General features: G+C 39.5%; 3 protein-coding genes across 10 annotated transcripts in view; 2 read left to right on the forward strand and 1 right to left on the reverse strand.

Moving 5' to 3' along the window:
* TMEM181 (transmembrane protein 181) overlaps positions 1-16,569 on the forward strand; it is a 37,003-nt gene extending 20,434 nt beyond the window's left edge. For both annotated transcript variants that reach the window (XM_062640844.1, XM_062640845.1), the window contains exons 6-17: positions 840-956; positions 2,969-3,049; positions 4,006-4,105; positions 4,889-5,019; positions 6,207-6,298; positions 7,367-7,424; positions 8,097-8,199; positions 8,297-8,348; positions 8,966-9,048; positions 10,069-10,158; positions 11,746-11,812; positions 12,746-16,569. In XM_062640844.1, the coding sequence (XP_062496828.1) occupies positions 840-956; positions 2,969-3,049; positions 4,006-4,105; positions 4,889-5,019; positions 6,207-6,298; positions 7,367-7,424; positions 8,097-8,199; positions 8,297-8,348; positions 8,966-9,048; positions 10,069-10,158; positions 11,746-11,812; positions 12,746-12,824 (1,053 nt within the window). In that variant the 3' untranslated portion in view covers positions 12,825-16,569. The remainder of the gene's footprint in view (positions 1-839; positions 957-2,968; positions 3,050-4,005; positions 4,106-4,888; positions 5,020-6,206; positions 6,299-7,366; positions 7,425-8,096; positions 8,200-8,296; positions 8,349-8,965; positions 9,049-10,068; positions 10,159-11,745; positions 11,813-12,745) is intronic.
* Positions 16,570-18,198: 1,629 nt separating this feature from the next.
* On the reverse strand, positions 18,199-23,221 carry DYNLT1 (dynein light chain Tctex-type 1). Its single transcript, XM_062640773.1, has 5 exons — positions 23,102-23,221; positions 20,298-20,339; positions 19,168-19,291; positions 18,896-18,973; positions 18,199-18,617 (listed from the first exon to the last, which is right to left on the reverse strand). The coding sequence occupies exons 1-5, from the start codon at positions 23,126-23,128 to the stop codon at positions 18,547-18,549; spliced, it is 342 nt and encodes a 113-aa protein (XP_062496757.1). The 5' UTR covers positions 23,129-23,221; the 3' UTR covers positions 18,199-18,546.
* A 1,199-nt stretch (positions 23,222-24,420) lies between these two features.
* SYTL3 (synaptotagmin like 3) overlaps positions 24,421-26,929 on the forward strand; it is a 34,301-nt gene continuing 31,792 nt past the window's right edge. For 2 of the 7 annotated variants that reach the window (XM_062640810.1, XM_062640819.1), the window contains exons 1-3: positions 24,968-25,040; positions 25,270-25,326; positions 25,687-25,763. The gene's annotated coding sequence lies outside the window, so the exon portion shown is untranslated. Of the gene's footprint in view, positions 24,525-24,639; positions 24,892-24,967; positions 25,041-25,269; positions 25,327-25,399; positions 25,764-26,929 lie in introns of those variants that run through there. The other 5 variants (XM_062640814.1, XM_062640813.1, XM_062640816.1 and 2 more) reach the window with 5 other exon arrangements.

The following is a 26,929-nucleotide window of genomic DNA, read 5'->3' on the forward strand; positions in this document are numbered from 1 at the left end:
CTAAGCAGTGAGCCCTGCTTAGTCACTTAAGCAGATTTAGCAGTGCTGAAGAAAGGGATATTGTAGAAAATTGGATAAAGGGCTCCAAAGGAAAGAAAAATTCTCCTCTAATATCTAGCATAGAGTCTGGTTTAAATCAGCTGGTGTCTGTGTTCTAAAAAAGCCAGATTTCTTGCCACCTGGGAAGAAATGTTTAAGGTTTTGAATTTCTAGTTTCATTTTCACTGAAATTTTTAAGCTCAGACATCCAAAATGGCTTCTCCAGGTGCAAGTCCTTTAAGGAGGGGCATAGCTGAAGTTTTTTGTGATAAGCATATTGGGTAAATAAAATATTTTGGTTTTATATATGTATACACATATATCCGAAAGCTGCAGAAACTGATGAATAGAGTTCCTTTAGATTTAATTACACACAGCCAAGAGAGAAATATGCTTGGGTTTTCTCCTTCCTCCTGTTAACTTCTAGAATCGAGTTACCACAAGATAGCCTGATTTCACAATCCAGTGGCTTAGAGCTTGACTGACAGAGTTATTCAGATCCTTCCCAGTACTGCTAGCAGCTGCTGTCACCAGCTTAAGTGAAAAGGTAGCCTTATTTATCAGTTCAACCTTTGATCCTGCTGACTGACTTTATCAGTTCATTCTGCTTTGTCTGGTATCTTTCAAGAAGTTTGTTATCTGTGTGTCTAGTTCGAGTCTTCTGATGAAGATTGTCAAGGCATATAATAAATATTATCAATATCTGACTGTTTAGAAACAAATTCTCAACCTGTACTTATAGTGCATATACTGGAATAAATTGAAGGTTTTTACATACTGTTCTATGTATACATTCACAGAAATGCAGTGAAATTATTGTTGCTCACCTTGGCTACCTGAACTACACTCAGTACAACATATTTGTTAGCTTTGAAAATCTAAACAAGTTAACGTACATCCAGAATATTACTTTCACAGTAAGTATAAAGCTTTATATTAGTAAAAGAAATCTCTTTAATTGCTAATGCCATGGAAGTCTGCTTTAATTATAAGGCCCTCAGTGATATGGTTTAGTGGAGGACTTGGCAGTCCTGGGGTAATGGTTAGACTTGATAATCTTAAAGGTCTTTTCCATCCTAGTTGATTCTGTGATTCTATAACAAAAAGTTATCTCATTTTTGAAGATAAACATAAAGATGCTTCACAATTAATATTCAGTGGCTGAACTGTTACAGTGTTTGCAGTTAATAAGGGTCTGGACCAATTTTTTTATAAGGGCAGATTTTTCTTCCAGAACTGTTAATGCTGTTTTCTGGAGGAGATAAATTTAGTCTGATTCCTGGGGGATATTTTTAACACTAGGCAAGCTAGACTAGAACATCCAGTTTTCTGCATTTGCTTATAAGGATGTTGGCTCTTTAAAGCACGGTATGTTTTTCAGCCTTTCCTGGAGGTGCATTTGAATTAGCAACATTTTCCAGCCTTTACAAAAGTGTGGGCTAGAAATATTTAACAAACCCAAAGATACATGAAGAGTTGTTTCGGTTTTGGTTTTGGCTGTGCTTATGAGGAAGAGAAAAATGTTTATGTAGCTAAAAGAAGCAGGCTATTAAAATAATTCACTAAAATAATCCCTAGTGAAATAACTAGCTCAGTAGCGCTAAAGATTGCTTCTAAAACAGTTGCCTCATCAGTGTGTGCTGGCTAGCTTCAGAAAGAAGTTTAGAAACATTTATACTGGGAGACAATGGAATTAAACACAAGTTATAATGCACGTTACTATGGTATAATCTACCTGTATGCAACATTTGGTATGTCAGAGCAGGTAGCAAGCAAAAAATCTTTCTGTAAAGCAAAAGTGTTTTTCATATACTAAATGAACTTCCTGAATAATAGTATCTGTAATATTTCCAGCACATAAAGCACATAATTAAAAATAAGCTCTAAGGAGAAACAAACCAAACTCACAAACCCTTTGCTTAATTGCAGATTTCAAACATGACAAAGTGTACGGTTTATTACCTTGCTTTGCAGGCCACCTCTAAGGCAGACTTGTATACAACCCTCAGAAAAACAAACCCAAAGCTCTGCTTTCCTGCAGCAACTAAAATTGTCAGTTTATTTCATTATCATAATGGTTTATGGTGAGCTCAGTTGAAATCGTAGTTCGCCTTCTGTATAATGGATTCTGTACATGTAATTTTCATTCTACATTTGTGATTTAAAAAGACCCGAGATTGACAGGTATAATACAGTGAAAGGCAGAGCTTATTGTTTAGATGGGCAGAGCATATGTTGTACGCGGGAGCTTACATTTCAAAAGTGGCTTCAAAAGAGAAGTGTGCCCGGTATGAGATAAATCATCAACAGAGCAGAGTTTATGCAAGCTGACATGTTATAATTAGTGTTTGTGCCCTTCTAATGATTAGAGGAGAAGGAGCTTTTCCTCCTTAGCCTATGAAAAAAGTTTACTTCTGGTTGGGTCATTTATTTTTCCATTACTTGATATTTTTTTCTTCCATTTCTGAATCAAGAGAATAATCTTTAAGAAAACAAACCTATTACAGAAAGCATGCCTGTACCTTATCAACCTCTTCATCATCCATTTATGCATCTGACCTTGGTAATAAAAAAGAACATACTGGATTTACTCAATTATTGGCATTCAGACTTCTAACGGAAGTGTAATTGAAATCAATGAACAATACCCTTTTTGTCCTGAAAAATGCTTTAACATGTGACAGCACACTTTGTTACGAAGTGGCAGGGTAAAAGAGAAGCAAGGATATTAGCTGGTTTGGTTATCTTCTCATCAGATAGTCCTATGTTATGAATTTATCTTTGTCTTTCCATGGTGCTGTGGTGGAACTTGGTTATACCTTTCAATTTTGAAAGGCCAGAGAACTTTTCAGTATCTGCAGAATGCTAATTATTGATGTTGTATGTACTGTCAAAACAGTGTTCATTGGGCTATTCTGTTTTCTTGTAGTGGAAGACCTACAATCCAACTTTTTCACAAGTGGAAATATGGTTCCGATTTGTCTTTGTAGTTCTTACTTTCATGGTCACGGTAAGATTTTATTTCAGTTTTTCTGGAGTATATTATGTAGGCAGCTGATAACACTGCTTTGTAGTGCTGTGTTTAGTAACTTAACCCCAGGCAGCAGACTTGAGATACCACTGAATGGGTGTAAAAATGTTTCTTCAGTATGTATATAGTTGCTGCTCTTATGTTTTTTACAAGCGGTATTGAAAGGACATAAAGAAAATAGGATAAATGGGAAAACTTGTTTTCCTAAACTCTGATTCTGGATTTAACAGAATTTTGCTTAAACAAAGGAAACTGTGATTAGATGCTAAAAAAAATATTTTATTGCAGTGCAGGCAGGCCCAGAGCTTGGGCTCTCTGTCACTGAAAATGAGCAAAACTCAGCTGAATATAACCTTGATCCAACTTTAAAGTTGTAACTGCCTTGAGTGTGAGGATAAGCCAGATAACCTCCAGAGGTCCCTTGCAACCTGAATTATGCTATGATTCAGATTATCTCTCCCCTTCAACCTGGCTTGGCCCTGGAAAAGAAACGTTTGTGGGAAAAAAACTACAAACCCATAACGTCTAAAATGCAGAATTTTCAGAGTAGGGACACTGAAGCAAAGAAAACTTACATCACATTTTCCTCACATAGATGTCCCTCAGCAGGTAACTGTGGATGTGGTGTGGAATCTGTTTCTTTTAAAAAGTGAGTTTAAGCGGAAATTGTTGGTACTGTGTGACCAGTAATCAGGCAACTTTTTTTCCACACACTGTTGCTTTGCACAGTACTAGCTGGCTTCCTTCTCAGTTTGCTTGAAAGATTAAGTAATTTGCATTGGGTAAGCCACCAGACTTGAAGCAGAAGATAAGAGATGTAGCTTCTGGTTTACAGTGTTGTCAGTGGCAAAGTGAAGTAGCTTTTGCAATGTGCTGTGTTCTCTCTTTACTCTGATTAAACTACTAAGGCTGTATTCCTTCCTTACATATTATAGTGTCTGTTTGCACATTCCCTGCGGAAATTCTCCATGAGAGACTGGGGTATTGAACAGAAATGGATGTCCATCCTGCTTCCCCTCCTGCTACTTTACAATGGTACTTGTATCCTGGATTTTTTTAGAGAAGCTCCTTTTTTTTTAACAAAGGAAAATAAAAATAAATTAAAAAGAGTGCATGAGAGAGAGAGAAGATAAAATGAAATTTGGCTTTGAACTTACAAGCAGCTCTTTATAATGCTTCAGAAAACTAATTAAAACCTGACCAACCAACCAAAACCCTAAGCTTTAAGTATATCAAATTCAAGGGCATAATGAGTAGGTGGATTTCATTCTTTTCAGTCATGTGAGTGTCAACTTTACCTGTGTAAAGCTCCAGCTGAAATAGGTGGCTGCAACCATTCTGAACCTTTCATACAGCAACATATAAATGCAGTTTCTGTGTTTGCTAAGTCTTACTTCTTCATTTTTCAGATACGTGCACTATAGTTAAAAATGGAGGCTACTTTTAGTCCAGTAACTACATCAAATTCTAGCACTCTCTAGCAGTACCAAATAACATTTGCCTCTCAGTCATTCTGTGGTAAGTTTTAGCTCATCACCAAAAGTGATTTAGTAGAAAGTCTAATAAAACTTGAGATGTTGTAGACATGTTGGGACCATTTTAGGTTATTTCTACAGCACAGAGGATTGCTGCTGGAGGCACCATTTTCTTTGTAAATTTCGTCAAGACACAGCAAATTTCAGTTTAATTTACTGGTATAATTTGAAAGATCTAGGGGGTTTTGTTCCTCTGAAGTACATTTTGCTTTACTTTTCATAATGGAAAGACTGTGCTTTTTCCCCTCGTTTAACTTTTTGGTTTGCCCTTATTTTGTTGCAGATCCATTTTTCCCCCTTTCTTTTCTGGTGAACAGCTGGTTTCCAGGGATGCTGGATGATCTATTCCAGTCACTGTTTCTGTGTGCATTGTCACTGTTCTGGCTTTGTGTCTACCATGGGATAAGAGTACAGGTAAGAGTACTTACTGAGAAGACAGTGCTTGTTTTATCAGTTCTCTAAAAAGGTGATAAAATGAAACCAAATTTTTAGAAAAGAGACATTTATTTGATTCTTACAGTGTGACACATGAGGCTTTGGAGTTAAAAGGATTTGTGGTGAAGTGGCTTGTGGGGCTACCATGCCTAAATGAGATAGATGGTATAGTCCACTCTAAACATTTGCAAGACAGTCTTCAAAATTATGATGCCATTATGCTTTGTTCTTGCTGGAAGGGTTTTGTTGTTGTATATGTGTCCTGGGTTCAGCAGTAGCAGTCATGTTTTTTCCTTTGTGGTAGCTGGTGCAGTGCTGTGTTTTGACTTCCAGCCTGAGAACAGTGTTGGTGAAGTCGATGTTTTCGGTTGTTGCTAAGTGATGTTTACCCTGAGCAAGGACTTTGTGAGGCTCATGCTCTGCCAGGGAGGAGGGGAAGCCGGGAGGAAGCAGAGACGGGGCGCCTGACCCGGGCTAGCCGGGGAGGTATTCCATACCACAGCACGTCATGCCCGGGGTGGGGGGTAACTGGGAGTTACCCGGAAGGACACGGGCTTCCGGGTGGAACTCGTTTTCTTGGCCGGTGGTATCGTATTCTCTTCCCTTGTTATTTTCCCTTATCATTGTTGCAGTTGGTGGTAGCGGTGGTGATTTGTGTTGTACATTGGTTGCTGGACTGTTCTTGTCTCAACCCGTGGGAGTTGCACTTTTTCGATCCTCCTCCCCGTTCCTCCGGGAGTGGGGAGAGAACCCCGGTGGGGGTCGGGACATGGACCTCGATTGTTGTCAGCTCGGCACCACTCACTGGGAGTGAGTGAACAAGTTACCTGACTGGGTTTAAACCACGACAATATGATAGTTGATTGTTTAGTTTAAACCACTTTACTGCATAAGATAAATATGAATTTTGGAGCATATTCCCATATTGCAGTTTCAGTGAAATACATGGGACCTTATAAATAGGATGCTCCAAATTTGCAGCATCTTATTTTCACAAATGATGATACAATTTTATGTCTTCTGTAGTCACCTGTGCAGGTGAAATGAGTCTCTTAAACTAGTTCATGTTGAATGAAACAAAGATGATAGTTACTTTATTCTGTCAAGAATTAATGTAATCTCAAATGTGTGTTCACTCCTTCACCACACTGCTGTTTACTCAACAGGGGGAAAGGAAATGCTTAACTTTCTATCTGCCCAAATTCTTTATTGTTGGACTATTGTGGCTGGCTTCTGTTACCTTGGGAATATGGCAAACGTAAGTAATTTAAACTTTAGTGCAAAAGGAATGAGCTGAAAGTGTTCAAGAATGAGCAGATTGTTTGTAATTAGTATCTGTTTCTTAATGCTCCAATTATGATGTTGGAATAGTGTTCAAATTTTTACATTTTTGTTTTGCAAATTGTGACTGGTTTGAACAGTATTTCTCATTGACAATCTAGCAGTACCTGATTTTATAAATCAGCGTGAGATCTAGAAATTGCTACTGTGACGTTATGTTGTGACCCCGCTACAATACTGCCTCTAGTGCTATGTCCTAATTAGCTTTTAGCGTTCGAAGGAACAGTTTCTCTGTAGTTAACTTACACAGTTTGACCAAACTTGCTCAACCACTAAACCTGCACAATTCTACTGACACTGCTTAGTCAGGCTATGCTACTGCTCCTCAAAACTCAGGTCTTGTGTTTGGTTAGGTGTTTCTTTCTTTTTACCCAATTTGTTAACAATATGTTAACATACAGGTTTCCCCAGCCAGAAAACTTTCTCAGTTTTGGTACATTTGTAAGTTCTAAAGCTCTTTAGTCTCCAGTGTTTGCCTCTTATGTCTCAGAAAGAAACATACCTTCTAACCTTTTCCATGCAGCTGTACACTATTGAAAATAGTGCAGTTGTAGGCAGTGCTCATGCTAGTGACCTATCATTAGAATTGCTGTAAGGGAAGGGCTTATACCACAGTTATTTCTTAAGTATAATTCATATCACCAGGCTAAAAATTAAACACTAAATCCTGAAGGCTTGTAGGAATTGGCAAGGTTATAAATTTTCTAAAAAGTAAGTGGGGAGATTAGACATGCTTACAACTGAAATCCTCCATATTCCTTTAAAACTGGGTTTGGGAAAGATGATGTTTTGTACTGTAAATTGTCATGACTCCATTGGAATCAATGGCATTGCACCCCTTTCTACAGCAAAACCCCTCAGTTATAAACTCTGTATAGTAACTTTAAACCTTTCCTTTGTTAGTGGGTTTCTTGGTCAGTATAGCTTTTTGACCTTGTCTTTTGTAATAGTGTAAGTATCACTTTCTCATTTTGAAACTTTCTAGTGTTAATGAAGTACATGATCCTACATATCAGTACAGAGTTGACACAGGTAATTTCCAGGTAAGTCAGAAATGTTTTGTTCCTATTAACTTGTCAGGTGGAGTTAAGCAGTGCAAGGAAGTATGGTTTGTCCTTCTATTAAAATCTATAACACAATTGAGAAAATAGCAAATGCTGGTCAGATGGTGTTATACTGACTAGGATACTTCCAGTTTTGCTTTAGATAGTGCTTAGGCCATATGGAGCTCCATCCCAGTGGAAAGAGTAAATTGTCTTGCAAATCTGGAGACTCAACACCACAAGTTTAGTGCAGGCTCATGACTGTTGTGATTTAAAGAAATTTTTTAGCCTCTTATTAAGTCCATTTTGTACATCTTTGCTCCTGCCAATATCCTCTGTCCTAGTAAATTTCAGACTTTCTTCTTGTAAAGGAAGATCTGATTTATACGGGTCATTGTACTGTTCTCAGGAGCTGTGCTTTTAAAAACTCATTGAGATTCAGCTCACTGCGAACTCAGTGAACAAAATGATGACTTCTATTAAACATCCTTTCTTTACATTCCCCGAAAACCTGCCTCAATGTATAGCCATCCTTATTTTAATTTGTAAGCCTACTTTCCCTGAATAAACAGAGCATTGTATGTTGTGCTTTGGGAAATAATGATTACTGTTGAGGGAAGAAGGAATAGATCATATCTTGTTAAATAATAAAAACTAGCACTCTTCTTACAGGGAATGAAAATCTTCTTCCTTGTGGTAGCAACCACATACGTTCTCTACCTTCTGTTCCTGATAGTGAGGGCATGCTCAGAACTTCATAACATGCCTTATGTTGGTAAGGAGTGTTTCTTTTGATCCTTCCCCAGACAGACTTGTTTGTCTTGGATGGAGGCATAAATTTACTAATAACAACTTTTCTCAATCTTTTTCAGATCTCAGGTTAAAATTCTTGACTGCATTAACCTTTGTAGTGCTTGTCATTAGGTAAGGCTTTTCAAAGTATATTTCTCAGTACTGTAACCTTTATTACCCTTTTTTTTTTTTTTAGGGCTTTGAATGCATTTTCTTGATAAAATTGTCAGTGAAACTGGGGAATGTCTTTTGATCTGATTGTTACGGCAAGCATTTCTCATTTTTTTAATGCTTCTTGACCCTTTTAGAGCTAACTTTACATTATCTCTATTACCACTGCAAGATTTAGCAGAGATGTTTTCTGTACTGCTGAGTGGTCTGCAGTGCACCCTTCATCTCTTTTGGAGCTCTCTTGAGTTTCACTTAGTCAAAGAAGGAGTTTAGAATCGGTTGCTTAGATTATTGTTAAGCAGTTTGTTCAAATTTCTGTTGATTCTTGGATTGTCTGTAGCAGATGAAATCTGAGGGAAATAGACCATGGGAATTTTTTTCTCCACTTTGCTCAATTGACTGCTGACTTCTAATCACAAAAGAATCATTCTTAATTTCGAACTATGAAAGCAAACATGTCCTAGAATAAACAGCATATTAACATAATTATTCTCTCATATACTCTTCCATCAAGCTACTATTTCAGCCTTGCAGTTTAAAGGCACAGTACACCTGTATGCTTTAACTTTTTTCCACAGCATTGTTATACTGTACCTGCGCTTTGGAGCACAAGTTCTACAGGACAACTTTGTTGCTGAGCTGTCAACTCATTACCAGAATTATATCCTTGTGTTGTGATACTGCTCAAGTAGGAATATTAATCTCTTTTCATGTAGAATGTACTTTAAAATGATGTACCTAAGGACTGAGATCTTTGACTTTTAGGGGAGCTTTTGAAGTTCAGTTAATTTTGATCAAGGTTTCATGTCAGCATTTTGTAACGGCTCTTTGTAAAGATTATGAGTTGAGACAGTTTCAGTCTAATTTGTTTATATCACATAAATCAGAACTGCATTTAATACTCTTGAAAGAAATGCAAGCCTAGATATGCAAGCATTCAAATAATTTTAACATTACATTACATTATTTTAACATAATATTAAAGTTACTGCCAACAAATTTGGCTGTATTTGCTGTATGAACTTAGCTTGCTCTGTACCTGTCAGTTGGCATGGGGTGTACCGAAGTATTTGAGAAATTAACAGTTTAGAAGTCACTGAAAATGCATTTGTGTATTGGTCCCAGTCTAGCTGTGGAAGAGGTCATGGCAGAGAACTGTGACTTGAGAGAGACTATTTCTGATGTCTGTTGGCAGGAGGATTACAAATTGTATTTCTGGACCTGAACCATGAGGTCCCGGTTCATTCTACTCTCTAAAATTGCCTGTGTAACTGCAAGTACCCTTACTGATAAACATAGATATGTGATGGGAGCTAGTATAAAACAGTATGTAAAGCCTTTAGCATTTTACCAAAAATGAAGGCAAGAAGCCTTCTTGCTCAGCTTTCGTAAGGCACCCAAGGCAGAATTATATGCTGCACCTCTCAAGAGTAGACCTAACCTCAGCAAAAGTTGCTTGTGTTAAAGCTTTGTCTTCAAGCGGGAGCTTTACCTCGAAATGGCTTGAATGCATTAGTGGGCATTGAATTTAAAACATGCAGGTTTGTTTAGCCATTCTTGCTCTCAAACTTTAGTAAGGTAAACTTCCTTTCCATTGAGGCAGCTTATGTACGGTTTGGGTCTTGTTTCTAAAGTTAATATGTATGGAGCTATATTGAGCAATATCCTTGACACTTAATACCAGCAGAATTCTTATCTTTTTATGGTTTATTGAATTTTTATCTCTACACATTAGCCTTCGTGTATTCCCCCTCAAAGAATGCACTGTATGGTAAGTGTAAGCAATTGTATGGTAAGTGTAAGCAATTGTCTGGCAAGCTTAGATGATGAGCTGGCGTATTAGCAGATACTGTGTAATGCCTTCATATTTTGGCTGTCGTGTTACTATTTGAATTTACAAAGTTTGAATACTGTTTGTATTTGAAAAGTTAACTGAAGCAGAAATTAATTTGCTCAGGAGCAGTGCAGCATTGGAAATATGATGGAACACATAAAATGTATGCAACTGATTTGCTAAACTTGAATTCTTATGTACTTGGATCAAGCTCATAGTCAATATGATGTTTGCATGTGATGCACCAACTTCTGCACTGACTTAGAGACAATACTTCATTTATACTTTGTTCTAAGAAAGGTTAACATATGGTCATGCTGACAAACTGGACTCTGAAACAGGTAACATGATGTTGGAAAAGGAGGATGAAGCTGATCTCCAACATGGGAGGAATTTTGGGGAACACAGTTGGGCTGCACGGGGCCCACCAAATCAGTGGCACTTTTTTTTTTATTATTATTCCTATGTAGAGGATGTAACATGGTGCTTATAAAACATCATCGCTTTCTAACTGAAAGATATATACGGTAAATACTTGCACCGAGTCACTCTCCACTTTAAACACTGAGTTTAAAATACATAAACATAGAACAGCCCAGGTTGGAAGGGACCTGGGAAGATCACCTGGTCCAAACTTTCATGGGAAAGGCAGCCTAGATGAGATTATCTATCACCCTGCCCAGGAACATCCTGTGTGCTGACAGGTATGCAGGGGGAAGGCTGCAATGGAGCTGGTCCTTTCTCTGAACATTTTAGAGTTGATATAGGTAGAACTGTTATGGAAATGTTATTTTCACATTAAGAAGACAAGAAATGTCTGAGTGAGAATAAAGTTAAACTTGCTGTTGGGTCACAAGAAATACTAGTTTATAGACGGCAGAAGGTAGTGCCAGGAAAAAGATGTTTATGGCAAGTTGCTGGATTGAATTTTATTTGCATATAATTATGCACTGCAGCTAAGCAGCACAGATTATTTAAGAAATAAAGGCCTTAGAGGAAATTGTCATAAATAACCAATGAAAAGTTATGTGTTTCCTTTCATCTCACCATAAAGGTACAAGTCCTTCTTTTACCTATTACAAGGGTGAAAAATAACTAGCTAATCATTGACTTGCATACAGGGGATTCCAGCCTTGGTGTACGGTATTTGTAGCTTAGAAATAACCAAGAAGTCAAGTCTGTGCTTTTCAATAATGAGTAATAATAATGAAATCTGACTTAATTACTCTTATGTGCAGGTTGACATAATATGACATAGGAACCTGCACAAGTGAGGAAATCCACTTATACCACATGGAGAGTATCTATCTAAAAATGAGGTTGTTACATTATCTCTTAAGAATACCATGATGTTGTGGATGAAGGGTGAAGAATTTAATGGAGAGAATTCCTGTTTGGGTATAGTTTTGTTGAACTGTAGTCGTGACTGCCTTGGGAATTGTCAAATCTGTTGCTACAGCACCGAGTTAGAAGTACAGCCACATTTATGTATTTAATGTATTAACTCCTATTTATATTTTCCAGAATCACAGTTGAAAGACAATCCTGCTTTTTCTATGCTGAATGATTCAGATGATGATGTGATTTATGGGTAAGATTATAAAATACCTATGGGGAGTTACTTTAGGTGTGTTATTTTCATAATGTTCTTTTCCATGTTCATTAAATAGGTGAAGAATTTGTAGGTTGTTAGTGAAAGTATTCTGAACAGAGTAACAGTCTTATTCTGAAATAGAAATGCAACGAGAGTGCATGTTGTCTTGTCTTTTTTTTGGTTTCTAAAAGGGATTGCTATGACACTGATACAAACAGGTAAGAAAGCACCTGTAGGGTGCTGGTAGGTCATGGGGTGAAAGCACCAAGAGCTGTGAAAGGAAAGGGCTTCCTCTGAAACCAAGAAGGAAGTTGGGTGGAGCTGACAAAGGAGCAGCTCGTGTGTAAATACTTCACGGAAGCAGAAAGGCTCTTCTTAAGTCCATCACTGACTGAAATAAGAATAATCAAATCTAACAAAAAGTCCCAGACTTGTGTGAGTTTCTGTAATAAGAGAATTATAGTAGTACTTAAAACCCACCCCTGTCAGGTGTGTCTGTGTTGGACACTGAACAAATGTATTAGCTGCCCTTGATACGTTCACCTTTTACCAAAGACACTGACTGTGGCCGAAACAGTGATGGGATTAATACTAGGGTGAACTGAGCAAATTTGTGTTAGACTAGCTGTATGTTTGTCTGAGCTAGCTTGCTTTTGTTTAGATTGATGAGTAGTGGTAGTATCAGCTTGATTCTATGTGGATCCTTATGAAAAGTGGCTTGTAATTGCTGGAATAACTTCTAATATGCATCATCCTCTAAGGAAAAGTCATATATATTGTTCATACTTCCAACAGGGAAGGAAGAAAGATACCAGATTCTTAACCTAATAACAATTTAATGCTTCAATGTGGTTTATAATTTTCCTGTTTATTTTGGACTTCCCATCTAAACACTGTGTTCAGAAGTTTTCACAAGTATCTCTTTCACAGGAGTGACTATGAAGAAATGCTGCTTCAGAACGGCCAAGCTATTAGAGCCAAATATAAAGAGGAGTCGGACAGCAATTGACTGATTCTGACATAGACAGACTTGTTCAGCTGAAATTAAACCAATTTTGAAGTTTTCCTAGACAACTTCTTAGCTTCCTTGCAGTCCGCTGTCAGTCTGAACAGTGACTCCCAGGAAGGACATCCTGCTTCTGTTTCTGTTTACAAAGTTTAAACTGAAGAAAAAGAATGCTTGAAAAGGTTGTGGTGAAAACTTCAGAAATCAAGAGTTTTACCTGTCTTATAAAATGCCTGATAGCAGGATGCCTGTGGACTAGTCTTTAAGTCTATTTCCATTCACAAGTATCACTGATTATATCCTGATTTTAAAATTGCTTCCTTGCTGCTTAGTTTTTTGGGTTGGTTTGGTTTGAGGGTTATGCACAGCATACTGTCATTGCTCTGTTGCTTTTGTGTTGGCTCCTTTGTATATTGTCCACGTACGTGCCTCGTTTTGCTTCCGATTGCCTACCTTAGTCTTTTGAGCTGGAGGCGGGGAATGAAGTGTCTTCGGGCTTTCTCTCTTCTGTTTTTTTTGTTGTTTGGTGCAAGAAAACACACGCTTTCCATTCTTCAAAGTGATACAGACTTAAGACCATTTTTGTAATTCATTGAAATGAGTTTACCAGACTTTTAAGTGCTAGGTATGTGCAAATAGTCAACTTCGAGTGAGCCAAATAGCCTCAGTGGTGCAAAATTATTTGCCTAATATATGTTTTATATCATGTTTTGCTGCCACAACAGAACTGTCTGTTTTGGGTTTTGTTTTGCTTTTCTCACCAGCCTGTTCAAATGGAATTACTTAGCAACAAATCCCAGAAGGAAGCCAGTGGATTTTTGTATGCTGAGGGTGATTGTTACACTTACAGAAAATACAGTATGAAAGCTTCATAGTGAATTAAAATTTGCAAATTCCAAACATTTCATTTCTAGAGGCTTTTTCTACATCAGGATTTTTCCTTAAGATGTATTAGGAGACAGTTAATCTACATCCCAGGAACAATCGTGGTTGCTCATGAATGTGCATCAAAGTTGGCTTTTGAGTACGTTCTGTGCAGTTCAACTTCTCTGTCATGCCACAGTCACCACCTATACTGGCCAGAACTAGCACGTTTTGAGATTATCTGTATTGTAGTCTGTCCTGGAACAAAGTTAGATGGGAATTAAGTATTCCTAGTACAATGCTGCTTCTCTGTTTGAAAGTTGGTTTTCTCCTACACCATTGTTCGGTTCATTATTTAAGTGGATGCTGTTTGTCTCTAAATACTTTTGTTTTCAGGTACTTGAGTACAGGTATCTTTCTTTTCCATGAATTTGTAACTGTGATTTACTCTTGTAAAATTTCTCTACCCTGCTGCTGCAGAAGACTCTAAAGCACCGTAAGGTGTTCAACAAAAAATGGTGCTGGCTTACACTAGGAAATTGTGCTCCTCACTGAAGTAGTTTAAACAGGAGATTGAAGTCCTATTAGACTTGCTGGATTAGACTGGGGAAAAATAAGGTTTGTTCTGCTTTGATGCAACAACTGTTGTAGACCATTCCCACTGCAGGAACCTCCTGGCAGCTGTTCAGAATTGTGAAGGGGAGACTTCACAGGACAGTTCCAAGCAGTTTGCTTAGAAAGGACCAAAGGAACTGCCTCATATGGTTGCACCCTTGCTATCATAGAATAGTTCACATTAAATTGGTGCTCTGCTAAAGGTAATTGTAGTAAGATACTGCGTGTGTTTGTGAGAGAGAACTGCATAAAATAGGTAGAGCTGTGAAATTTTTTGAGGGTATTTGAAATTTAAAACCAGGGATCACTTACGTGTTAGAAGCCAAAGCACTATTGTATGGCTAAAGCAAGGAAAATGCTGTGGAGGAAGGGAAAGGTTTTCCCTTTGATTTTTAAATGAATTGGTGTCAGTTTAGTAGAAGAACATAGGAAAACACTAAAGAAGTATTCAAGTTAGTGGTGTTTTGTTTCTCCAGTGTTCATAGTCAGCTCTACCCTCAGTGCTTCCTCTTAGGCTTGTTTTTTAACAAGTATGGGAGATGATCTTTGTATCCTAAAATCAGAGGGCCCATTCTCACTCTTACTATTCCCCAGCCACCTCTCCTGAGACTCACAGCTGTTTGGATGTGCAGAGTCAGACTTGGAAGCCACCTCGGCATCCCTCACATACCCCAAGTCCTTTTGACTTCCATTTGGAGTGAGTACAGGAAGTGGGTCTTCAAACACTGATATTTACATGATCCTTACATATTCCATCTGTTTGGCTCTGATATTTCTTAATTCTGTTCTAAATTGTTCTGAAGAGATCAAAACTTTTGATTTGACCAATGTGCAAGTGTATTCCTATTTCTTATCACAGTCTGCACTGATGGTTACAGTTAACCCTGAAATAGAGTGTCATGCTCTGGGATTTCATTAACTAAAGAAGCTATTTTTAATCTAACTTTTGAGATGATGATTTTTTCCTAAGATGTTTTCCATTTCACTTGCTGTGTTGTTTGCATTAACTTTTCTACATCACTACATTCGAAGTGGAAATAGGAAAGTTGAGAATGGGAAATGTGTACTTAAGGATCTCACTATGAAAACAGTGAGAAAATAGTTTCCTTGTTAGTTTTCAGAGATTATATTTAAGCAGTGTTTGCCATGCAAAATATCTTTGTATTTGGGAAATTGCTAGTGTGTAGCTGTAAGCTTGGTTGAATGAAGTACTGTCACATCAAATTCAATGTACAGTAAAGGCAAGAGTTGTGAAGCAAGTGAGGAAGTAGTTTTGCCAGTAAGAAATCTCAGTTTCACCCTTCTTATTTTCACAGCTGGAAAGCAGAGACAGCATTTGAGGCATATTACAACAGGGACTGTAAACAGCTTGGGAATAGATGGCATAAATTCACCTCTAAGTATTGTAACTTAAGGGTGAAACAAAAGATATCTGGCTAAGAAACAAGCCTGGCTGTCCTTTCATTACTGTTGAAGTAATTATTTCCATCAGTAGTGAAGCTGTATAAAATGAGACAGCTACACAAACAGGCCCCACAGCACATGGTGTTCATCCTCTGAAGGAGGTGCCATCTCTTAAGTAACTGCAAGACTTCCATGAACACAGTGGCAAGAGGGATGTTTCAGACACCAGTAACCATTGAGTGCAAGCCATTTGTGGCAGCCATTTTCAGTAGCATTTGCTTTAAAAATTGCTGGTGTTGGAAAGGGTGGGAAACTTCCCCAGTCCTGGCAAAGAGGTGTAACCCCAGTGAGAAGCAGGGACTGCAGCAGGGCCCATGGCACTCATGCTGGGGTGGCCCAGCTATGGAAAGCTTCTGTCTGTTGTCTTTCTCCCAGCCAAAAGACAACTTGGTATCTACAGCCACCCAACTCTTCCCTGTTTCCATTTGCTAATGCCAGTAATAACAACCTTTGCATTACTGTAAGACTTTTTTGAGAAGTTTGTAAATGCGTAAAATGAAAATATGGAAAAATTGTGTACCAAAATGGTATCAAAATGTGTAAGATAAATGCTCTGTTTAATGAGAAGCTGTAATTAAATGCTGCTTTGAGACAGTGTGCATGAGGACACATGTTGAATATCCTGTGTATCTAGAAGATGTGTTAATGACAGCAAATTATCCAGTTATGTTGGAAAACTTCATGCTAATATGGAATATGAAGGAGAAAATAACACTTTAAGCAAAAGTTGGGTATTGAGTTTCTTGGACAACTTCATGTGCATAATCATTGTTAAATATGTTCATAATAAAGTTTTATATCTTTATATTGTAGCTTAGTTCTATTTTCCTTCTAGCACCATTTTCATAACTTACATCTATTATTTGCAGTTTACATGTATCTTCTTATGCATATTTAAACTTGGTTAATTGCATAAGGATGAGATTCAGGAGGCTGTGGCAGTACAGATTAACCAGTATCTACCTCTGGAGTAAAACTTAACGTTACTGTTTTTTCCTCCCATACAGCACTTACTTACACTGATAAACATCCCAAACATTTTTGTCTGCACTTTAGCACCTTCATGAACCAACAAACAGCAAAAAGAAAAAAAAAAAATAAAAAATCAAGGGCTTTGCTATTATTGGCATGAGCAAAGGACAAGGAATGTCTGAATAGCTTGACCAAGAAGTGAAGTGTTTCTAAAAGTAAACAGTGACTCAAAGTGCACAAAACTATTTCTTCTAAAAGTAAACAAGACGCTGAAGAGGTGCTTCGCAACAGCCGCCTTCTGGAATGCTGATGGAAAGGAGATAAAGTATCTAACTATCCAGATCAAATACGAATGTCCTTAGCAATTCAGAGATTAAAGATCTTTTTATAACAAGTTTCTCTCTCACCCTGATGACTAGTTTCAGGCACTGTATTCAATCTTTGTTTTAATATTTTCCTAAACATAAGCAAATGCAGGTCACTCACACTGCCTCCAGCCTGGAATCCTCTACCCCGCTGGCTTTGTAATTCTTTCAACTTCAGCAGCAGCACAGCACTTCATAGGGGTAGTCTGAAATTTATAGCATGCGCCCATTTCTTCAATTAGCTGACAAAAACTTACCCAAAGCCTATGCTGAAAACAAGTCTTACATGTTCCTCTCTGCAGCTTTACTCTAGAATGCAGGAGGCTTATTCACATGTTATTTAGTCATGTGCCCGAGGCTGGTTTTTCCCCTGTCGGAAAGGTTCATGTTTTACCAACTATCAGAGCTCATCACAAACCATCACCAAAACCAACACAGAGGATAACAGGGAAGTTCAAGACCTACTCAACATGCATAACTGGCTGTGGGAGTGAATGGTTACCCATGTACAGCTTGCTGAGCACTCCTAGAATGTGAAAACCTTATCTGCCCTTTTTCGCTGAAGACAGTTATTTCTGTTATCATTCCATGCCTTCAAAACCACACAATCAGATTAAAGAGGTACCAGAAATGCAGACAAGTTACTTTCTAATAAACATCATCTAATTTTCTTGCAATTTTGTAGGGACTATTCATTAGGGACCGTAGTGACAGGACAAGGGTTAACGGGGTTCAAACTTAAACAGGGGAAGATTAGATTGGACATAAGCAGGAAATTCTTTCCTATTAGGGTGGTGAGGCAGTTGAATGGGTTGCCCAGCGAGGTTGTGAATGCTCCATCCCTGGCAGTGTTCAAGACCAGGTTGGACGAGGCCTTGGGTGATATGGTTTAGTGTGAGGTGTCCCTGCCCATGGCAGGGGGGTTGGAACTTGATGATCTTAAGGTCCTTTCCAACCCTAAGTATTCTATGATTCTACAACTTGGGCAAAACTACGGAAGTGCTTTGCATTCTGGTATGTACCTCAGCTAGCTTGAAGAGAAAGATTTGGAACTTTTTAAATATCAAGAGTTAAGTTTAAATGAATCACACCAGTGGTTATGAATTTCAATAATTTAATGCTAACCAAAAGTACAAAGTATGAAAATCAGTGTCTCATTTAGATTGGTCTTAAAAAAGAAATCTAGAGAAAGTGTGTGCACTGCAGCAGATTTCAGTACTAGCACCTTGAAGAGAAGTTCTTGAAGTGTTAAGACAGTGTGGCAACACTGCTACAATACTAAGAACAAACATAAACCATGTAACAGCATGTTTTTACGCTTCTACTTTTGAAAAAAAGTTACTAAAAAAGTACATTAAAACCAGAAGTTGTTCAGTGTATTCACAGTTTGAGTAGAGGTGGACTTAGGTGCTGGAGTAGAAAAGAGTGAATAGATTCCAAGGCAATCAGATTGCAAGTCCAAAGGCACTGACAATACAGTACACAGTCTTATTCTCCCATCTCACAGTGCAGGTCCCTACAAATACAAAAAAAGGGTTTCAGAAACAGAAGAGTGTAACAGTGATTACATGCACACCCTTATGTGCAGGTTTGTAATTTACATTTAGAACCTTAAGCATGAAGCTTTCACAACAGCTAAACAGTTCATATGTAGCAGAGCTGGCACCACACCCACACAGAAAACGCACCAATGTATTTGCTATTACTCCAGAACTACAGCACTCAGGAAAACACAAAAGTATGTTGCTTAGCTTAAGGGGATGAGCTGAAAAGTCCAACAGTTGTGTTTCTTACCATCACTGGAGTTGTCCCAGAAGCAAGAGCTTGCTGTATGTAGCCCAGCACCATTTTTTTGCATAATCACACAGGTCACTGTTAGTAGAGAAGCTTTTATTAATCTATCACTGACATCAATTAACATTTAGTTCAATTTTTGCTTAGCATAGCACATACACCCATGCTTATGAGTAGTTTACAGACACGGTTCTTGCCAAGATCCTCCCCCAGCCCCACCCATCAGCACACTTGTCTATATCAGCTTTAACAGCAAAGAGAAAACAGCTCACCAATATACTTGAAAGGCTTCCCCAGCTTTGTGAGTTGGCTCAGCGTTTGCTCTACCACACTGGTTGTCCACTGGTTCACCTTGCTGTGCTGGTAAGTATTGCCACCTATTGCACTTTCTATGGCCTATTGGCAACAAGTACACACAATAAGCTTCACAAGGCACCCATTAGCCTGTTCCCCATAGCCACAGAAAAATTCCTAAATCCTGCTTGTTCATACCGATCGTTGGAAGTGTTTTCAATTATTACAAAAATTTAACCCCAGCTCATTCATACATATTCCTCTACGAAAATGATATTCAGATTTGTCAGCAGAACCATTTTTGGGAAACAAAACCCCAAATTGAAACAAAAGACTCGTGGTTGCGGGTTACTAAGAGAGCAGTAGCCTTCAGCCAAACAGACCATTTTGCTTACAAGGATAGTTTCCCCTTTAAGATACAGGTAAGTACATTAAAGCTGCATGGTTTCATTGACACATTTCTTCCTCACAGAAATTGTTTTAAAAAAATAGCCACAAAATCATTTCATATTCAGAACAGACACAAGCATGCACTGAAGCATGTGCATTCAATTTACAGAGTGACCAAAATGGCTGTTTTGCAATGAGAAAAAGACTCCACTAGTTTAGTCTACAAGAGGAATTCTGGACATTAAGAACCCCACCCCAAATCCCTCTGGAATTTTTCTAGACAGGAAATTCATGTTTCTTAGCAACAAGAACAGTTTAAAATCCCAAACAAACAAGAACTCATTTTGGAGGAAAGGCAACTCACACACAGTTACATGCACATACAGACAGCCTAGAAAAAAGCCCTGTACGTTACTGAAACATAAAATCTATTTCTATGGGGTTTAACCTAAAAAAAAATCCAATAAGGATACGCTGCAATGAGAGAGAAGCATATGAAATTACTTTAGCTATCATCTGGATTTGCAATGTATATCACAACTAAAGCCAGGTATCCCACTTAACGTATGTACGCTGGTTAAATCAGCAATTATACTTTGATAGCAACCTAGCTAGAAATCTATCACATCTCAGTTATCACATTTTCTCGAATGCCTTTTAGAACACAGCATATGATATACTCTACTTTCACACCAACAAAATTAAAGTGTTAATTTACCTCTTTAATGATGGCACTGACTTCATCAACAACAAAGGAAGTCTACAAAAAAAAGTAGAATTTTAAATAATCAGTGGACACATTTCTCTGATCTGAGAGTTCAAGCTTTGTTAAGAATATGCACAAGAAGCTTAATTTATGCTTGTCAATTTCTTGCAAGTCAGGAGATTGGAGTTTTCCTTTATTTGCCCACATGTCCTTTGGCCCCCTGAACCCAGGAAACATTCTTAGCAAACTAATGAAAAGTAACAGGTGAACTAATATTGGCTGGCCCTTAGAGGCAAAGTTCTCAAACTTTAACTTGGCAGTATTTTGGAACAACATATACAGCACTTCTGTAAATGTATATTCACATATTACAACAAGCATTAATGTTCAGTTTGCAGCAGGGTTGCAGAGGTAAGCTCAGTGTGCAGGAACAGCTTACAGTTAAACTAAACCAACATCTCCAGGGCACTGATGCAGACAAAACGTTAATTGACAGTTTAAGGAGAAACTGCCATGACAATCTCAGCTGGGGACACAAAGAAAAGTGCCTTGGAAACAAAAGGGGAAATCCAGTTTGATGTCCTTCCCAGCACCTCAGTCTTCTCCCAGGCTCTGGGGAGCAGAGATTAAGCACAGAGAAGGCCCCAACATTTTACTAATCTTAAAACTACACTCGTATGGTTAGTATGTTCTCCTGGTTGAGTGCCTTAGCTATTGCTGCCTCCCACGTAAGACACTTAAAACAAGCAGGACCCCACATGGCATGGCAGCAAGCCATGCACCTTGGTTTTACTGCTGGTATCTCACCTCATAAACCAGAAGAAATGAATCAGACAAAAGAAATGCACATAACAATTAATTTCAGAAGACTGAATAAGGATTTCAAAATGAACTTCATGGAGTATATATTGTCTGAGTTCTCACTGGCAGGTCTGTCAGCTTCTCCAGCTGGCAAACATGAATAACAGCATAACTCACCTGTGCAGGCAGGACGTAGTTACACCCGCTCAGAATGTCAAGATTCTATTGATAAACCTTTGGCCAGAACAGTCTGGCTGGCTTCAGTGACATTCAGAAAGATGTGAACAGCTGAGTGTTCTCTGAGAGAAGAAACAGCGGGATACATGCAAGCAGTGCCTTTTCTCTATTTGGAGGCACCAACCTGCCTGCACACATCAACATTTGTAAAAGCTTTTATGTGCTGTGGCAAACTGGGTTCTATTTTCAGCTTCTTGACTTTGATTTAATTTTAATACGCCTCATTTGTTTTCATGGTACTAAATTTTACAGGTGCTTATGTTTTAAAGAGCATATTTAAACAAAAAAGAGCGCCAGTTATCAAAGTACTCCTTCCCTAGAGCATAAGTTAAGAATATGGATGCCAGACATGCTGGCAGACATGAAACATGCTGTCAGGCAAGATGATAAACTACATATAGCTTTTTCCTTTGTGAAGTCAAGAACTCTGCTCAGAAACGCCTTTGAGTGAGCACAAACAAGGTTCACCAAAGCAAACTGAATTAAATTCAACCCAATTTCAAATTCTCAAAGGTATTTTGAGGACTAATTTGTACTGAAACAAGTGGGAAAGAGCCATACAGAGATTTAAGAATTTGATTCTAGAGTTGCTGTTACTTCTTGACTGTCTTCCTTTTTGGGGATCACAGTGAATATAGGTTTAGATGCATGACAAAACAGAACACAAAGTTCTGATATCCAACTTTGTGATTTATGTGCTATAACTGAGCTGCTAAATCACACAACACTACCAGTCCATCTTTTAACAAGATGATATAAGCACTTTCTGTATTAAATCAGCAGCTTATTCTTTACCTGCACTACCCATCTGGCACAGGGAGATCAGATATGATGTTTCCAGTATCTTGTTTAGGCAGGGCGTTCCCAGGCAACAAATATAAACGACAAAGCAGCCTTGGTTTTTCATCATTCTGAGGATGTTTTTGGAAACAGCTCTAAGAATGATGTTCAAGTGTGTTAAAGAAAACCCCCCAAACCTGTAACTGTGTAACATAAGCCAGACCCAGCAATGAGAAAAAGGCTTTCAGAACAGCACAAGTCTGACCCACCTTCACTCTGCTTTGCTATTGTCTAACCAAGTCACAGCGCAGCTGTTTAAGAACAATGCAGCAAATTGTCACAGCTCACAAAAAACTGTCCCTCTGCAAAGAGCACCACTTGCTGGGCAGTCACTTACTGTGATACAGACCCTTGATTTATCCGACTCTATCCTCATTAACGGGGTACAATGTCTCATTAATGAACCTACCTGGCTGAACTCTTCTTTCCTCACAAATTTAGCTTGAGTCTTTCACTGAGGTAACCCGTAAACCTTTTACCACAGCATACTGCCTCACCCCGCTGTGGGGGGACCAGAGGCCACGACACCCCCCGAGCGTTTTCTCTAAGCGATCTGCAGCGGCCGCTTTCGGGGGAGAGGCAGGCGTGGGGAGAGGCCAGGGAAGAGGAGTCAGCCAACTCCCGAAACACAGGCAACGGGCTGGCCCATCGGTTACCGGCCGTACTCCCGGGAGGAGGAACAAAGACTGGGCCTGTCGTCAGCCGCTACGCGGGATGCGCCGCTCAGAGACGCCGCCAGCGCCCGGCGCCACACCGGCGGAGGGCAACAGGGGACCGGAGCGATGAGTAGAAGAGGCGGGCGGGTTCCCAGCGGCCCCGGGTTCACCCAAGTGGTGTGGTCCGGGCGGACAGGTACCACCCGAGACCCTCCGCCAGCACTGAAAGGAGAAGCCGGGGCAGTCCCGACGCTGCCCTCCCGCTGCCCCCAGCCCCGTTACCTCCTCCCCCGGCTGGAACTCGTCCATCTTCCCGGTGAAGCCCCTCACGCCGCAACCGACACCACCCCCTCGCCGCTGCACTCCCCGCGGCGGCCGCTACTCGCGCTGCGCCTCCCACCGACTCCGCGGCACCGGGGCGTTTGCGCAGTGCGCCTGCGCACACACTCGCCTCCCCCGCGCTCGCAGCCGCTCCATTACGTCCCTGGCGCGTAGCAAGGGGAGGTTCCGTAGGCTATGCCTGCCCAGCGCCCGCCAAGATGGCGCGGTTTCCATAGCGACAGCGCGGAGGTGTCAAACGGCGCAAAGCCTGAGAGAGGGAGAAGCTGCTTGTCAAGGGCAGATACCTTTGCATGCAGATAGACAGCTCGCCGTTTGTGTTCCGCAGGCGTGCCTGCGAAGAGGGACATCCAAGAGGTCTTTCCCTGGAAAGGAGGGTCTGCATCTTGCTTCTGGAAACAGAGCTTGAAAAGAAGACCTGAATATGTCATGTATGCACTGGAACTATTGAAAAACCAAAACCAAACAAAACAACCCTAAACAAAACAAACAAAACCCCACAAACAAACAAACACATGGAAAGACATGAAGAATACCTGAATTCTTACACCTGGATGTTAATGAAATTAAAGGGCATGCTTTTCACAGTTTATGGATTTTGTGTTATGCAGTGTGAACAGGTTGTCCCAGTGTCTGATGATACCGACCTCAGAGAGCTGCTGTAGGCAGTGGGAGATGCTGTTCCGGCTCAGAGTACCATAGATGAACTGGAAATATAGCCTGAATGAAGGGAAAAATAACAGGGAGCCAGTGCAAGGTGTGTACTGAGGCAGGAATACCTAGCTCTATAAATGCAGACAGGGCAGGACTGGCTCATTCAGTACCTGTTCCATAGACCAGGGAGTAAAGGGGTGTGGGAGGTACAATTTTCCTAAATTCATCCTATGATGTGGTTAAAAAAGGGAAGATGCCATACTGGGATGTGGAAATGGATGTATAGCTTGCAGGACATGGGAAGCAGGATTTCCATTGCGCTCTCTGTACTAAGGCCTTGCAAGGAATGCTGTGTCCAGGTTTAGGCTGAGGGAGTTAAAGCCTCAGGGCCTGAGTACCGACGGGCCTGAGCTTCCCTGACCAGCCCCAGCTGTGGTCTCTGCCAATGAGCCCCTCTGCTTCAGGCTTGTCTCTTCAGTGAACCTCTGCTATATTTTTCGCACTTGTCTCCACTCCTGTGTCAGACCCTGCTTTTCTTGAAGCAGAAGAGCCAGTCCCCTTGCCTTGGGAGTGTGTAGGGGCACCATGCAGGCAGCACCCACTGCTGGATGTGGTGGGACTGTGGCTGGCTGCTCAGCCTGCCCAGCCTGCCCTCCACTCATCTCTGAGCCTACGCTTGCTGCTCCTGCCAGCCTGAAAGCAGAGATGAAAGGTGAGGCTATGGGAAGGTTGAACAAGTGGAGCTTGTTTAGGCATGTTCTTAGCAGGTATAAAATACTGCAGCAGTTTTCCATGCCTAGGGATGAGAGGGAAAAAAACAATGAGGTGAAAAGTGTGGTGATTAAGGTTGTGGTTAAATATTGGGGGAAAGCTGGTGGTAAGGCTGATGTCTTTCAACCTGGATTTGTGATATTACACATCTGTTGCTGTGGGTAGTTACAGTTCTCAGGTTATTTCTGAGCTTTCATTTAGTTAAAGTTTTACCTGAAATGAAGGCCCAAATCATCCAAATATTCTTTGTTGAGCATAACTGTGCTCTACTAACAGTTACTTTCTGTTTGGCAATACAGCTGTAGAAGGTAATTAGACTTGACATACACAGGTGGAAATGTCTGAACCTATTTAACTGAGAAGGGCTGCTCCAAGGTACATACAGTTTATCTGGTAGAGCCAGGAGGGAAACAGGAGATTGATTTCCAAGAACAGCAGATTTTGAAATAACTTGGATGTAATTTTGAACTTTATCACTCCCATTTGGTTCTGTAATAGATTGAACTGGGATAACTAATCCAAATAATATTATAATTTTTAATCATTATCTGAGATCGAATTTCTAGTTATAAAGTTTAGTTTGGGTTTGGGTGTTTTTTTTTCACAGATGCATTAAAAAAAATTCTTTTAAAGTTTTTTACATTAATTGCTTTGTCATTCAAACTTGAAAACCATTTTGTTTCCAGGAAAAGACTGTTAATGATACAAGCAGAGTTTTTTGTGCGAGTCCTGGGGCCAATGAGGTTAGTAAGATTTTCACATGCATAGTGCCAGAGAAAGAAATGATGTAGAACTCAAAGCCACTTCTCTTCCTGTGTGGCTTGAAGGCTGAGCATAGTTTGATGGTATCATTCAGCTTTTATAGTCTTTTGTGTTCACTCTCTTTTTAATGTTAGAAAGAGGAGTAACTTTTCTTGATTGCTTGTTGCTGGTAACAAAACCAGACACCTGGGGAAAGCTGCTGTAATATTACAGATCTTTGTTGAGTGTATTTGCTTTTAGCTGTTTGAAGGATGCTCCTCTCTACATGAGTCAGTCTAATTTTGGTGTCCAAAGGAAGGAAAGGGGGTGGAGAACAGCCACCATTTTTTTTTTTCTTTAAGCAAAGATAAGTAGAGTGCTACTCATCTCTTAAAAGCAATTTACTTCCACCTGTCTTTCTTTGGTGGCTGCTGAAAAGGTAAGGGCATTGTTTTAATCTGTTCTATATGACATTGCACAGGGGGATGCATTTTTACTTGGATGTTGGTTTTTTTTAAACTGCAAAGATTTCATAGAAAGACCACAACTGGAGCTTAAGTGTCTCTGTTGGGTTTGGGTTTTGTTTGTTTTTTATTTTTTTACTGTAAGTGCTGGCATGGGATGTCATTAAAATCACAAGACATAACTTTGGTAAAATATTATCAAAGAACTTTCAAGTAATTTGCATGTGTGCATGCAAGGATGTGAAAATTAAACTGCTACAGCCAGGTAGTGCAAAGTAACACTTGTAATTTTCTTAACTAAGAATAAATTTCTGTGATTGGCCTCTACAGAACAGAAAATAGACACAAATTACAGTAGGTTTTGTGATAGTTTTTATCTATATTTTTAATCTGTCCTAGCTACTGATGTACTGATACATCCATCTTCTGGGTTAACGGATGCAAGTAGTCCAGTTATCGCAAGTCAATGAAGGCCACAAATTTAGAAGATCATCTTATTTATACTTATTTAATTGTAATTATTTTGCTAATGCTTAAGGATCTGAATGGAGATCAAGAATACATTACATGCAAGATTGCTTTGAGAAAAAGCTTGCTAAGTCAGGCATTTCTAAGTTCAAAAACTTAAACTACCCTTTGCAAACTTAATCTTGTCTAAGGCAGGCCTTTTGGTTGATGTTCAGTTATATAGCTGCATACTGTTCTAGCCTAATAGAAAAAAACATGGCCTTCTGAGGTTGCACTGTGTGTGTGCATCTCTCCCTCTCTTAAGGTGTCACCACACTGGTTGTCCAGTCTCCTTTACAATGGCTTTGAGCCTTTGCATGATATTTTTAAAAAGCTACTGATCCATCTGCAAGGTGCCTGATGCTGTTTTACTTTAAATACATAATTTAAAATAATGTTTGAACAAAATATTTCATCTGAGCTTTGTGGGAGAAGTGTCATTGTATTTATTACAGAGGTTGCTGTTGCTTTTGGTTTCATGTAGAAGACACTCAGCTTTGAGGTTAGCTGACTATGTAAAACGGCTAGCTAGCTGGGTTCAGTGGGTAGATGTGAACGGAGGGCACCTGAGAAGGTTTTTTAAATTATTTTTTCCTGTCAAGGAGGATCATTACTGAAAACACCACTTGTAGCA

The sequence above is a fragment of the Pezoporus occidentalis genome, unplaced genomic scaffold, assembly GCF_034315485.1.
Source record: "Pezoporus occidentalis ecotype Australia unplaced genomic scaffold, CSIRO_AGI_Poc_V1 ctg67, whole genome shotgun sequence".
NCBI lineage: Eukaryota > Metazoa > Chordata > Aves > Psittaciformes > Psittacidae > Pezoporus > Pezoporus occidentalis.

Excerpts from the sequence above, each read along its gene's own strand:
- DYNLT1 (XM_062640773.1), bottom strand. The coding sequence starts at position 23,128 with ATGGACGAGTTCCAGCCGGGGGAGGAG. Across the intron at positions 19,292-20,297 it reads TCAGTGCCATCATTAAAGAG|GCCATAGAAAGTGCAATAGG; the intron begins GTAAATTAACAC and ends TGTTGCCAATAG. Across the intron at positions 18,974-19,167 it reads GAAGCCTTTCAAGTATATTG|TGACCTGTGTGATTATGCAA; the intron begins GTGAGCTGTTTT and ends CTCTACTAACAG.